We start from the raw sequence: 14,328 nt of genomic DNA, 5'->3' as shown, positions 1-14,328 counted from the left end.
CAAGAGTTCATGGCCGGCCTGGAGTAAGGCAAGATGCAGGGCCAGGACCTCCCTCCTGGCAGCTCTGGATGTGGCTTACTCAGCTGCCAGAACGATGTCGTCAGCAGTCACCATGATGCACTGTTCATGACTCCAGTCATCAGGTGCCTCTCACAAAATGCTTCAGTCCGTCCAGGACCTCCCCTCCAAGGGTACCTTCCTGTTCTTGGAACAAACAGACTTCAAGCTTCACGGCCTCTAAGACTCGAGGGCCATGCTTTGCTCCTTGGGCCTTTACACACCTCCAGAAGCATTTTAGGCCCCAGCAGCCTCCCAGATTTCTGGTGCCTCCCAGGCAGGAGCTCTACAAAAGAAAGTGAAAGGGCTATAAATGTTGTCAGCTCCTACCTTCTGCCTCAGCTTTCCAGTGGGACTTACATAGATAGCCTGGTGAGGTCAGACAGACCTTTTGAAGGTACGTCCGAGGATGGCATACCCACCTCAACTGCAGATCCAACCCCCTATTTGTTTTTTAGACCACCTGTCACCCTTCCAGCTGGCATGGTCTTCATAACATTGGACCATTGGGTGCTCAGCACTATAACAGTTGGTTACACCCTCCAGTAACCCTTTATTCCCCCCATCCCTGCTACCTCCCTCCCCCATCCCTCTTCAGGGACCCTTCTCACAGATTCTCATCTAGGAGGTGCAAGCCCTCCTATGTGTGGGGGCTGTAGAGGAGGTTCCTCAAGACATGAGAGGGAAGGGGTTTTACTCCCAATTATTTCCTAATCCCGAAGGCCAAAGGGGGTCTAATGGCCCATCCTGGACCTGTCGCCTCAACAAATATCACAAGAAATTGAGGTTCCACATGATCTCCCTGGCCTCCATCATTCCCTCCCTGGATCCAGAAGACTGGTATGCCAACCTCAATTTGAAGGACTCTTATGTCTACATCTCTGTCTTCCGTCAACACAGGAGATTCCTCAGGTTTCTGGTGGGTCAGTGCTACTACTAATTCACCGTGCTTCCTTTCAGCCTGTCGGCAGCCCCGTGGGTTTTTACTAAGTGTATGGTAGTGGTTGCGCCCTTCCTCAGGCATCGAGGTGCACAAGTCTTCGCATACCTTGACGACTGACTGATCAAAGGCCACTCACAGGCTCAAGTCCAGCAAATCACTGGCATAATATGGGCCACCTTTCAGGCACTGGGCCTCCTAATAAATGAGCAAAAGTCAACTTCGGTCCCAGTTCAGAGAATAGAATTCATCAGGGCGGTACTTGACTCCAGCTCAGGCCTATTTACTGGAGACCATATTCTGAACTCTGTCAGACTGGATCTCCCAGCTTGCAACCTACCCTCTTACAACCGCCTGGGTTTGCCTCGAATTGTTGGGTCACATGGTGGCATGTACCTATTTGGTGCACTACACGCAGCTACAGCTCAGATCTCTACAGATGTGGCTGGTGTCAGTCTCCTCCCTCAGCAGACACCACTTGGACTTGGTACTCATGATTTTGCTGCCCATCCTAGCTTCACTGGCTTGGTGGAGAGAACTGGGTTCCATAACTTTTAGCTACCATGTATCTATCGGTAACCTTGATTTTGGATGCATCAGACCTGGGGTGGGGAGCCCACCTTAACAGTCTCAGGACTCAGGGCCTCTGGACCCAGGAAGAACTCTCCCTGCAAATAAATGTCAGGGAACTCAGGGTGGTATGTTTGGCTTGCCAGATGGTCCTTCCCCAGATCTAAGGCAAGGTGGTGCAGGTCTTGACAGACAACACAGCTTTGATGTTTTACATCAACAAGCAGGGAGAAGCTCAATCTTCAGCCCTGTGCTCTAGAAAATCCAGGGAGAGAGCCTATATGTAAACAACGATAGATCCTGTAAATAGGAAATTTATTCCTGATGCTTTATACAAAACATGATTATTTACAGGGACTATCACCATACTGTGAAATTAGTTGTTGGTGCATATGCCAGATTTTCCTAACTTTTGCTCACCAAAACACTCTATTTCTGTTGTCCACTTCTTCATCTTTTATTCTACAGTGTCTATTATAAAATGTAATGCTCACGATTGTGTCCAGGACAGTCGATATGGTCTCTCAGTCCTTGCTATAAGCAAAATGTAGTTGAGTTTCTAAAATCTTAGGGGCATTTGTAAAGCAAAAATGCTAATCCTCTAAGAAATTTCACACTCCATGTTTAGGTAACAAATGAATTCCATCCATTCAAAGGACAGCCTTTGACAGACATATCTTTGACGGATCTCTGGGCTACTGCCATTTTATCAACTATTATTTTTACTTTAAACTGAGTGCCATTCTGTAACAGACACACTTTTAAAAAAAATTCACTAGCAGCTTTCTTTGTATAGGGATCTCTTACTATTCTTTAAAAGGTTAGTTGATTACACTTTCAGCCCAGTGTGTGTTTCTCAACTCACCAGTTTTAGGTGAAAATGGGAGCATGAAATCACAGAGGTGGAGTGATTTAAAAATCTGGGAAACTTGTTCCATTTTAGTTTGGAACAAATACATTCACATTTTATATTATAAGAAATTTGTTAGCCAAAGTTAGTGAATTAAAATGAATGACTTTTGTTTTCCAAATACATGTTGAATTTTTTATAGAATAAAAATCCAGATTATTTTGTCTTTAATTGATCCTGTTAATACTTACCCTGTGTTTAATGTTGATAATTCAGCCTGTAAATGGCAACTAATGAGATCTTTACTGCTTTTGGTAGGAAGTCTGAAGTTATTGTTCCGTTAATGAAGGACCTCACACAGTCAAATTATACTGGTAACAGTAGTTATGATGGATCGACTAAGGAACCACCACAAAAGAGAAGAGCAGGAAGACGGAAGAGAACCAACTCTGATAACTATGATGCAGATTACACAACTGGAGGGGAGTCTTGTGATGAGCTGGAGGAGGACTGGGACAGGTACTGACAATAACTTCATCAGGCATTGAAATAATACTAACTCCCCTGCTTGTGATACTTTAGATGAGCTAACCCAGTTAATAAGTGTGCTGTCTCTGCTGAATGTGGTAGTGGTTGGAAGCTTGTTATTTATATAGTTGCAGTGCCACTTCCATACTGTGGATAGTGGTAGCATAAGGACTATTGGAATAGGAAGGAGGGCCTAGAAAGGTGGTGGGAAAAGAATTACCTTTTTATACTTGGAAACATTGCCTTTGAAAGGAGTATTTGCAGCAGTAGCATTATCTGCTGTTACTTGTCTGAAGTAGCCTCTTCCACTGACGCTACTACCTAGAATGATTTCATAATGTGGCCATTGAACAAGACTTTGGGTGTCTTGGGACATCTGTATTCAGTGGAATGCACCAAGTATATTTGAAGTGTCCCATTTATATTTTAATATTGAGACTGAGGGCTAGTCTACACTTACCGCGCGGGTCGACGCGGTGAGTTCGACTTTCCGGAGTTCGAACTATCGCGTCTGATCTAGACGCGATAGTTCGAACTCCGGAAGCGCTAGTTCGAACTCCGGTACTCCACCTCGGCAGCTGGAGTTAGCAGAGTCGACCTTGGAGCCGCGGAGTTCGGTTCCGCGGCGTCTGGACGGGTACGTAGTTCGAACTAGGGTAGTTCGAATTCAGCTACGCTATTCACGTAGCTGAATTTGCGTACCCTAGTTCGACCCCCATTCTTAGTGTAGACCAGGCCTGAAGCAGTTAACCAATATAACAGATACTTCAAAATTTGTTTTAGTGAGTTCTTAACGCTGCTCATCAGAGCAAGTCAAGTTGAATGCATACATGCTGCAAGCTCTCCCAAAAAGCGGGTAATAAAACTCTCCCCTCCTCTGCAACACTCCTGTTACTTCAATATTGAAATACACTGATTTCCTCCTGAGCACATGTAGCAAATCTATGCTAAACCAGCCTTCATAGTCTAATGTTCTCTCACAGTAAATGCTGCCCTGCATATAGACAAAAACTGACATGCTTTGGGTGATGAAGAAACTGAAATATTTGTTATGGACCGCTAGGACTTCATGCTGCTATGAAGTGGATAGTACTTTTGAATGAAATTAGCTGTATTTAATAATAGTAATAATAGTAATAATTCATAAATAAATACAAGTGGTCTTTAGACAATGATCAAGTTAATCTGTGGAACACTTGCTAAAAACTGATGGCTATTCCAAAATGAGATGTTGAGAAGGTGGCAGTGGGATAATATTGTTGAATCCTAACCTGCAGAGGTGTAAGATTTTATAAACTTACAAGAAAAAAGGATTAAACCATTCAAACCACTATACACTTTTGGTAAAGTTAGCAATTTGCATTTAGGAAAAGCACTTGGGTATTTTGCATTGTAAATGTGAATTGGGAAGTTGGTTCCTGGGAAAATCCAGAAGATGGGAAGAATACTAATGTTGTGCCAATATTCAAAAAGGGAAAGTAGGATGACTTGGGTAACTATAGGCCAATTAGCCTGACCTCAATCCTGGGCAAAATAATGGAAAAGCTGATATGGGATTCAATTAATAATGAATTAAAGGATAGGAATATAATTAGGCTTGGAAAGGTTAGATTTTTATCGATTAAATGACAATTTCACTGTTCACATGCAAAGCAACAAAAAATATTTCCATCAGTAATCATCAAAATTTACAGATGGGTGAAGAAAAAAATGCTGCTTGAGAAATTTAGTTGATTTAAGGATACTTTGAATATTTGGACATTTGATGTTGACAATTTGTGTTTTAAGAGTTGTAAAACTCTTAACATTTGGAATCTCAACATCTGTCATTAAATAATCACCTAACCCCTGCATGACTTCCCGCAATTGTAAAAATGTAATAAATAAAAAATGCTTAACAATAAACATTGATATTATCTTGAATTTTTTTTTAAATGAAGCCTAAATATACTGCCAGTTAAATGTGATTTTTATGGAATACAGGTCTTGTCATACAAATCTGACTATATATTTTGGTAAGGTTACAAGTTTGATAATAAAAGTAACTATGTAGATGTAATATACTTTGATTTTAATACTGCATGCCATTCTGATTTAAAAAATTGGCTCTATACAATATGAAGAGAGCACACATGAAATGGCTTAAGAACTGGTTAACTGACAGATCTCAGCAAGTAGATATCAGTGGGGAATGATACTTGCATGGGGGTGTTTCTAGTCGTGGTCTGAAGGGAGCAGTACTAGATCCAATGCTATTCAACATTTTTTATGTATGATCTGGAAGCAAATATAACATCACTGTGGTCAAAATTTGCAGATGACACACAGATTGTTGGAATGGTAAGTAATGATCTGGTTTGCTTGATAATCTGGGCCCATTGAAACAGAATGTGTGTTAATAAGGTCAAAAGCAAAGTTACACATCTAGGAACAAGGAATGCAAGCAAGATTTACAGAATGGGGGAATGTATCCAGGAAAGCAGTGACTCTCTGAAAAGGATTTAGGAATCGCAGTGAACAAGTAACTCAACATGAGCTCCCAGTGTGGTGCTCTGGCAAAAAGGCTAAAACAATGCACAGGGAATATATAATAGGAGTAGGGAGGTTATTTTACTTCTATATATGGTATTGATGAGACTGACACTTGATTATTCCATACAGTTCCGGGGTCCACATTTTGAGAAGATACAGAAGAGAGCCACAAAAATACTTTGAGGGCCGGAGAAAAGGTCTTGTAGTGAGAAATTTGAAGTGATCAGTCTGTTTTTAGTTTAGTTTATCAAAAAGGAGATTGAGAGGTGACATAATTACAGAATACCTTCACAGGGAGAAAATAGCAAGTATTAAAGGGCTCTTTTAACATAAAGGAGAAAGACGTAACAAGAACTAAGGAGCTTGCTATGTGGCCCTACCAGTGCCTGTCAGGAGCAGAAATTTTTTCATCCAAAACTTAACATGCACTCTCACCCTCCATCAAATGGATAAACAAATGCTTTCTGTTATACAGCTGAAGATAGCCCATACCATATGTAACAAGTGACTTTTTCCCCCCCTCTTCCTTCCTCCCCCCCCACCCCCACCAAATCTTCCCCTAGGGAATACCCACCAGTAACAACAGATCAACAAAGGCAAACATATAAGCGAGACTTTGACTCCGGATTACAAGAATACAAGAGTTTGCAAGCTGAACTTGATGAAGTCAGTAAAACACTCTCTCGACTGGATAAAGAGTTGGATGACTATAGTGAAGACAGTGAGGAATATAAGGTATTTCCGTGGATAACTTTGAATGTTTATGCAGGCTATCTTGAGGGGGGGGGGGGTTGTGAAGGGTAGGGTGCTTAATTAATGTATGCAAAAATATGTGCCATGCACCAGTGAATGCTAGCTTTGTCATACAAATTACTATGTAGCAAGTAAACTTAGTTAGTGAACTGATCATGCAAAACTTAATGAATTTGAATTTGAAAAGGAGCTTTTCAGAATTTTAGAGGTTTTATTAACATTTTGATGGGATACTGAAGATCTTTGTAAATGGAAAACTTTTACAAATAGGGTGAAAAATTTTCCAGATATTTTGATAGTAAGATTGTCATATCTCTTAGACTCTGTTCCAGAGTTCTAGATCTTGGCCTGGGATTAAAAACTATCCATGTACTGGAAGAAATACTGATGATCTCTTCTGTCAATATCAGAATTTTTGTCCAGCCTTGAATATCATTCCCAACCTCCTTCAGATTTTTATTAAATGGGCCTTTCTTCTCTGAGAGAATAGGATATATGGTACACGCCAACACAAACAGATTTCTAGCTCTAAATCCCTCAGACTGTCTACCAGGCTGACATCCAAAGACTATTTTTACATCCTCTGTAGTTCAACTGCCTTTCTTTGTAACTTTAGATTTTTTTCCAAATGTATGGTTAACAACTCAAAACCGTGTAATAGGATATTAAACCTATGTTGTTCACAACACTGACATGAACTGTCCTACTTAATTTAATTTTTTCTCTAATTATAGGTTGCTGCTGATGAGTACAATAGGATGAAGGATATAAAAGCAGTAAGTATCATAAGGTTCTCTTATTCTTGTTTGTTATCTCTAAGGACTTAACTTTTGTGTGTGTGTAAAATAAATAAAAAAAATCTTCCTTCCTTTTCTCCCTGTCCAACTCACATGCAGAGTGACAAGCACTGGAAGCAGGTGCCAAGTAGTTTTCTTTTAGCAGATCTCTAACTTGTGCTTGAGCAGTAAATTCAAGAAGTCTAACTCTGTCTTGGCACATCTCCAGTGTAGTCAGTCAGTCTAGTTGTGACTGCTTATACCAGGACTGAAATTGGCCTAAACTACCTCAAAACCTGTTGAGATGCTTCTCACTATGGCCATAATATAATGGGTATTTTGTGGTGAGATGACTCCAGCTATCACAGTACTGAATTAATGGCAACTGAGTAAAGACTTCAATATGCTTAAAGCATTTTCTAGGCAGACAGAATGCCCATTAAATAGCAGGACTAATAAAGCGCTGGCAAAGGTTAAGTGTGGGGCAAGATTCCCTTGTCCCTCAATCCTAATATGCAACATTCCTGGTTTTCAAGTATTGGGCTTCTCCTGATTTAGTCTGTCAAACTGTATGCGTTTGTAGGCAAACTTTAGTAAGGGACTAAGATTGCATTGGCAGGGAGATACTGAATGGATAAACAGGTCTTTCCTATCTTTGCTGGTTTTATCTTTGTAGAAGTTAAATAAGTTTTGCTTTTAACTAATCTAAATCTGAAACTTCTGCATACATGAGAGAACAGTATCTTCTGATTGCCACTTATGAAAACTTTGAAACAATAGATGAAATGTTGCCAACTCTCACAACTTTATAGCAAGTCTCATGATATTTAATGTCAGTCTTAATGCCCCAGGTGATAGAACCAGTTTATTACATGAGATTGTCAGCTTTTTAGTAAAATAGTTTCTAACCCTCATGGCTGTAGAACAAAGCTTTAAAAATGAACTCTGAATGCTCAAAGAAAGAACACAAGGCAAATAGTTCTCCCCCACCCCAAAAAGAGACTAACTCACAATTTTTTAACTCTTGAGGTTGGCAGTACTGGAGTTGAAACTATGTACTTCCTAGGTATTGGCAATATTTTTGCTACTGGTACTTGGGAAGTTGCTTTGGACCTTGCATAGGAGGGCTGGCTGCAACTCCTCTCTCTTGATCAGACTGTGTCTGGGCTTATTTACATATGATTCCCTACTTGGTGGTCACCAATACACGTGTGTGTGTTGTGGGTGTTTTTTTTCTTTTTTTCCCAACCTTGGAAGTTCCTATAAGAATGGACTCTTCTTACAGCAGGCTAAGTAAGCTGGTAAAGGAACTGGAGTATTTTTTTACAGTATAAAAGTAACTTAAGAGTCCAAGTGTTTATCATTATACAGGCTGCCAGAATTGTGTGTAAACAGATGAGCTGCTTAGATTCCTGGGAACCTTTTCCAGATAGGACTCAAACTGATATTTACTGACTTATAACTCTGAGATTTATAATTTTATTTAAAATGGATTTTTATATTAATGTGCTGCCCTAGAGCCCTTTTCATATGAAAAAAATTACTTGTAGAGAATTCTGGTTGGTCTAATGCCACATTTGGTTTGTGTTTTTGTTTTTAGTCAGCAGACTATAAGAACAAAAAGGCACAGTGCAAGAAACTGAAGAGTAAACTATCGCACGTAAAAAGGATGGTCAGTGATTATGACAATCGGAGATCGTAGAGGAGAAAAGAAGGAAACAAATTAGAATCACTACATGGGTTATGTCCAGTTTGTAACAATGGGCTATAAAACGGCTTTGGTTGCAGCTGAGAAGCAAAACCCCTTTTGTTTTATTGGTTAAAAAACAAACAAAAACCCACCCCACCAACAGCCTCCATTTTTGTTTACCTCAATGTAATAAATTTTGATACCTTGTTTACTATTGAGTACAGCCTCTAATAAACCAGACAAGGAATCTGTTCTATTTGAAGCCTGTCATTTTTGCCTGGGAACAATTCAGGTCCAAGGTTTGTTATCTAAAAGTTTGACTTATTTAGTATTAAGTTGCAGACTTCCCTCTCTTCCTCAACAGTGGTTGAGGACTTTAAATATTATTGCCCTTGTCTGCATATTGACTTATTCCCCAGCTTTGTTCTCTACTCCATATGGTATGCCCTAATTTTGAAAAGCAGTTTCCAGATAATGCTGCATCTCTTCTGGCTCCTAATTGCAACACATCTGGATCTGTGTTGCTTACATAAACAGTAAGCTCTGTGGCCTTCAAAATTTCACTCCTTCAGTGTGCATTATATCCCACTATAACCACTCCATTCGTAGGGTCATGATTAACCATTTGTTTAGGAATGAGTTAAGTTGCATAAGTAAGTGTATTAATGAGACCAATATAGTGTGTAACTAATGAAAACGTGAAATTAAATGTGAATATATTTGCTTTTTTAAAAAAACAATTACATTTGTATTTTAGATTAAAAAAAAATTTATTGTACAGGCATGTATTTAGAATGACCAGTTAATCTTTTTATGACTTATGTATGATTTGTAACTGTGTGACTATGTGCAGAATCTGGATGTTCCTGTGAGCAGTTGTCTTCTGCTAAATAAAACATATTTAGCAGAACTAAGTCAATCCATTGTCTGATGCAATTAACTTTGACTTTTTTTTTTTTTTTTTTTAAGCCAAAATGTTTTGACCATTGTAATTGAAATAGTTTTGGAGGGGCCTAAATAAACTAAAACCAAAGTGAAGTTCAGTGGTTTTAATAAAGTTCTGAAACTTCCTTTTTTAGGCTCAAATTCCCATGCTAGCTGCTAATTTATTTTTTTTGTTTGTTTTTAAATATTCTCTTAAGAGGAAAAGGAAGTGACTCTTAATGGAAATTCCAGAACACTTTTTATACCTAATAAAACAATCTTTTCTGTAAGTTGCACCCTTACATTTTTGATGTGATACTTAAATTGTCTGTAGTATATAGTTTTAAGTAAATAATTTTTCACATAAACTGCTCTTAAAAGGTAAGCAAGTTTGTGCTTCTAAAAATATATTTTAGCCTATGTTACTGAATACCTTCAATAAAACCATTTTACAAAAAATCTGATTTTTTTTCCTTCCACATTTCACACTGTTTGGATGATGGAAATAGATTATTCCTTCTAGTCAATTTGACTCTCATTCTCATGTGCTGGACCAATGCTAAAATATTTGGGTTGCAAATAGTACAAGGAAATAATGTGGGTTTCTTTTAATCTGTTTCCATTAGAATTTTAAAATAAAATTAGTGAAAACATTTCATTTTATAAAACCTACATTTGGGGCCAAATTTTATCTGACATAATTAGTAGCATGCTGCAAGTAAAGCAGCTGCATTTCAATTGGATATCTAGTCAACATGATTAAGACCAATACTATGTACATACAAAGACTACTGACTTGTATCTAATGTTGTCACTTGTTTTTGAAGCTGTATAATTAAACCAAGTTGCATATCAGTTTCTTGGAGTTCATTAAGTGAAGCTGAAATGAGAGCTAAAGAGAAGCACTCATTCTATTAACCTTTATATGTTCCTACTAACCAAGTGTTTTGAAAATTGTCTTTTCTTGGTATCTAAATTCTAGCTGCCTGTTGCAGTCAATGACCATATTAATTAGTGCTTGTTTTTTAAGACGGTGAGATTTCTGAAAATGTGAGTGCACATGGTTGACTCTTTATCTAGTAATATATCCTTTTTGGAAGACTTCACTTCCCAAAACAGAAACATTACCCAAGAATTGTAGTAAAATTGAGTGATTTTTTTTAACTTGCAACTGAAAACAAATACTCTACATTGAGCCGTTCACTTTAGTAGATTGAGCATAACATGTAGCATTTCACTACAGTTTCTTTCACATCAGTAAAGCTGTCATAGTTCAATACATATTTTTCCATTATCTGGATACCCATTAAAACATAAAGATATGCATTAGCTGATGCACCTACTCTTCAGTGGGGTTGCTGACTCTGACTGATCTATACCTCATGTTTTTAGAAGCATCACAAGCCATTTTAAATTGGTTTCTCAGAGGGAATATACTTAATTCACTGGGCTTTGTGCCTGTTTATATATAAAACTCTGAATTCTGTGCACCCACTGCTCTACCAGGCAATGACTTAGTACAACTTTAACTTGTACTCAAGTTAAAGGGGACTGTATTTGATATTTTCACCCACCTATTTATTGTAGTCCTTACAAGGAACTAGACTGTGTGTGTTCAGTCAAAGGCTTGTATCTTAGTCTTGAAGTCTTATTTGTATTCCTTACTGCCTGAAAACTTCCTCATAAGCTTTACAGTATCTGCAACATCTGTGCTGAAACCCATCCTCTCTCGGAAAGGCATAAGATAGGCCACCCAGATGCAAGACTGAGTATGCAGCTTCCATCAGTTTTTTTGTCAGGGAAATCTTTTCAGAGGGACCACAGAAACATTACTAGCATGACATCAGGCACAGTGGTGAACAAGACATTTGATCTGGAGGAAATGTCCTTGTGACAGGTTTCCCCGGGGGTGCCATCTGGAACTGGAGCTCCACTGAGTCCCCCTGACCCACCAGCCTGGGCTCCCTTTACACTGTACTGCTGTGACAAGCTACCCAGCCCACACATAGGTCAGGATACACCCAGCTGCAGTTACATGCAGATGCTGTGACCAGCCCTGCATGGGAAGGCTCCAGCTAAGGAACTTCCCAACTACTCAGGCATGCACCCCATGCTGGATTGTAAACCCAAAATTATATCAACTTGTGCTGCCCAAAGAACTGTACAGCAGAAGCTCTTTAAATTTACCCCCTCCCTCAATGTGAAGAGGAATATACAACAGCTTTTTACCCCAAGTTATGACTCCCACACACAGGTCTTAGGCAAAGCCAAAACAAGTTTATGAACTACAAGAGAGATTTTAAGTGTTTATTAGGGACAGCAAACAGATCAAAGCAGATTACCTAGCAAATAAATAAAACATGCAAACTAAGCTTAATATTCTACATAGATTGGCTATGAATAGCAAATCTTCACCCTAAGTAAGGATACAAGCAGGCTGCAGATTTGTAAGGGGCAAGCTGCACTTGCTTAGAGTTTAGAGTCACCAGGTGTTCCAGTCACAGGCTAAAAATCTCTTTAGCCTGGGTCCAGCACTTCCCCCAGTTGAGTCTTTGTTCCTCAGGTGTTTCCAGGAGTCTCTTTGGGGAGTCAGAGAAGAACCATGATGATGTCACTCCCCTGCCTTAAATAGCTTTTGCATGTGGCAGGAACCCTTTGGGCTTGTCTACACCATGCAGGTTTTAGGGACAAGGCTGTGTTTAGCCTTGTTGCTAAAAGTCTGTGTGTAAATGCTTTGTCCGTACTTTTGCTGACAAAATACTTCCAGCCCCATGAGTGGCATTAGCTTTGTCTGGCAGGAGAGTGCTCCTGCCCACAAAGCTGTGTTCACACTACCACTTGCATTGTCAAACCTTTTGTCTTTCATGGGAGGGGCTTTTTCAACTACCCATGAAAGACAAAAGTTTTGTTGACAACTTTGCATTGTAGATATACATATACCCTTTGTTTCAAAGCTTGGTTCCCAAACCAGCGATTGGAAAAATACTGATATCCCAAGCTGGAGTTCTGGTCACATGTCCCTCTAGTGCCACAGCAGCCATAACTTGGAGGCTTTCTGTAGCATCCTCAGGAAGGCTCACCTTCTAAGGCCTATTGTTTTCTCCTAATGGCTCATTAACCTGAATGGGTCCTTCCTAGCCAGCAATCTAGACTGAGAGACTTTTGTCTAGTGGGCATTCCCCATGTGTAAACACATTTGTAATACAGATGCATAGTCAATATTCCTAACTTCAGATACAAAAATGATACATGCATACAAATAGGATAATCATATTCAGTAAATCATAACCTTTTCAATGATATCTCACATAACCTATCTTGCATAAAATACATCATAATTATGCCATAATCATATATCACTATGAAGAATATGGGGTGCAGTGTCACAGTCCTGTTCCAGAAAATCTGTGTGATGACTGTTTTGTGCAAGACTATATTGCTGTTCTGGATTTGCATTAACACTGGACTGCACAAACACTGGGTGAAACCACTCCCAAGATTTTAAATGCTGGAAGATTCCAGGTGTAGGGCTCTTTAATGATAGTTCTCCTACTGTGTTAAAAGATGAATTGAATAAAATTATATTCTTCTCTTTGAACAATGAAACACTTCTGTTAAGTTAAAATTTACTAAAATTCAGCTATTTTATGAAGAGTAATCTCAATTCTTACTCACCACCTTGTATTTTAGGAGTAGTGTACAAACAGCATTCAGTCCACATCTCACCCTGTGAAGTGGGGAAATATCCCCATTTTATAGATAGGGAAACCAAGACAAGCAGAAGTGATATGACCATCTTGAAGTCTGTCAGTCAGCCATGGATTACAATGGCTTAAAACCATGTGTAGTCCACTTGACCATACTGTCTTAGTTTACTAGAAAATGCCCCTGAGTATGACCTGAACACAAGATCTGGAAAGGGTTTAAAGTCTATTTGATACCACGAGCTGTCAGATATATAGGAGCCAGTACTTTTCAGAAGTTTGAATAACTAAATAAATGATTTTTAACGGTTTCCATATAGAGTATGCAATGAGTTTGCATGAGAGACTATTTTAGACACTTAAAAAATAGAAACTACTAGATACTTAGAAAAATGCTCAAAAAGAATAGGAGTATTTGTGCCCCCTTAGAGACTAACAAATTTATTGTAGCATAAGCTTTTGTGGGCTGTTTCTCTTCCTCATAGCAATTACCACACCCACTCATAATAATGTTGTTCCATGTAATAAATGTTGGGAGATTTCATGTATGAATCAAGTAACTGTCCATAGGTTTTGTAATGATGTTTTATTACAAAAAAATCCTAAACAAAGTAAATTATCCCAATGAAACAGGTTCCTGGCCCCAGGGAAAGCATTCTGAGGTCAAAGTCTGAGATTCTATTTGAGTTGTAAACATTAACTTTTTGTTTGTTCAAAATTTTTCTATTAATTAGTTGATTAGTCATAGAGCCATATCAAATAGATAGTGTTTTCACCCCTCTTTATTACACTACTGTGTAGAAGTAAAACAATTACAGCAGTGGTTCTCAAACTTTTGTACTGGTGACCCCTTTCACATAGCAAGCCTCTGAGTACAACCCCCCCAATAAATGAAAAACACTTTTTTATATATTTAACACTATTATAAATGCTGGAGGCAAAGCAGGGTTTGGGGTGGAGGCTGACAGCTCGCAACCCCATTTAATAACCTCACGATCCCCTGA

General features: G+C 38.9%; 1 protein-coding gene across 5 annotated transcripts in view; it reads left to right on the top strand.

Moving 5' to 3' along the window:
• OCLN (occludin) overlaps nucleotides 1–10,079 on the top strand; it is a 36,034-nt gene extending 25,955 nt beyond the window's left edge. For all 5 annotated transcript variants that reach the window (XM_039545138.1, XM_039545141.1, XM_039545140.1 and 2 more), the window contains 4 exons: nucleotides 2,736–2,936; nucleotides 6,041–6,212; nucleotides 6,965–7,006; nucleotides 8,607–10,079. In XM_039545138.1, the coding sequence (XP_039401072.1) occupies nucleotides 2,736–2,936; nucleotides 6,041–6,212; nucleotides 6,965–7,006; nucleotides 8,607–8,708 (517 nt within the window). In that variant the 3' untranslated portion in view covers nucleotides 8,709–10,079. The remainder of the gene's footprint in view (nucleotides 1–2,735; nucleotides 2,937–6,040; nucleotides 6,213–6,964; nucleotides 7,007–8,606) is intronic.
• The last annotated feature ends 4,249 nt before the right edge of the window (nucleotides 10,080–14,328 follow it).

The sequence above is a fragment of the Mauremys reevesii genome, linkage group 6, assembly GCF_016161935.1.
Source record: "Mauremys reevesii isolate NIE-2019 linkage group 6, ASM1616193v1, whole genome shotgun sequence".
Classification (NCBI taxonomy): domain Eukaryota; kingdom Metazoa; phylum Chordata; order Testudines; family Geoemydidae; genus Mauremys; species Mauremys reevesii.
Note: the sequence above shows the minus strand (reverse complement) of the source record. Positions and strands in the feature narration are given on the sequence as shown.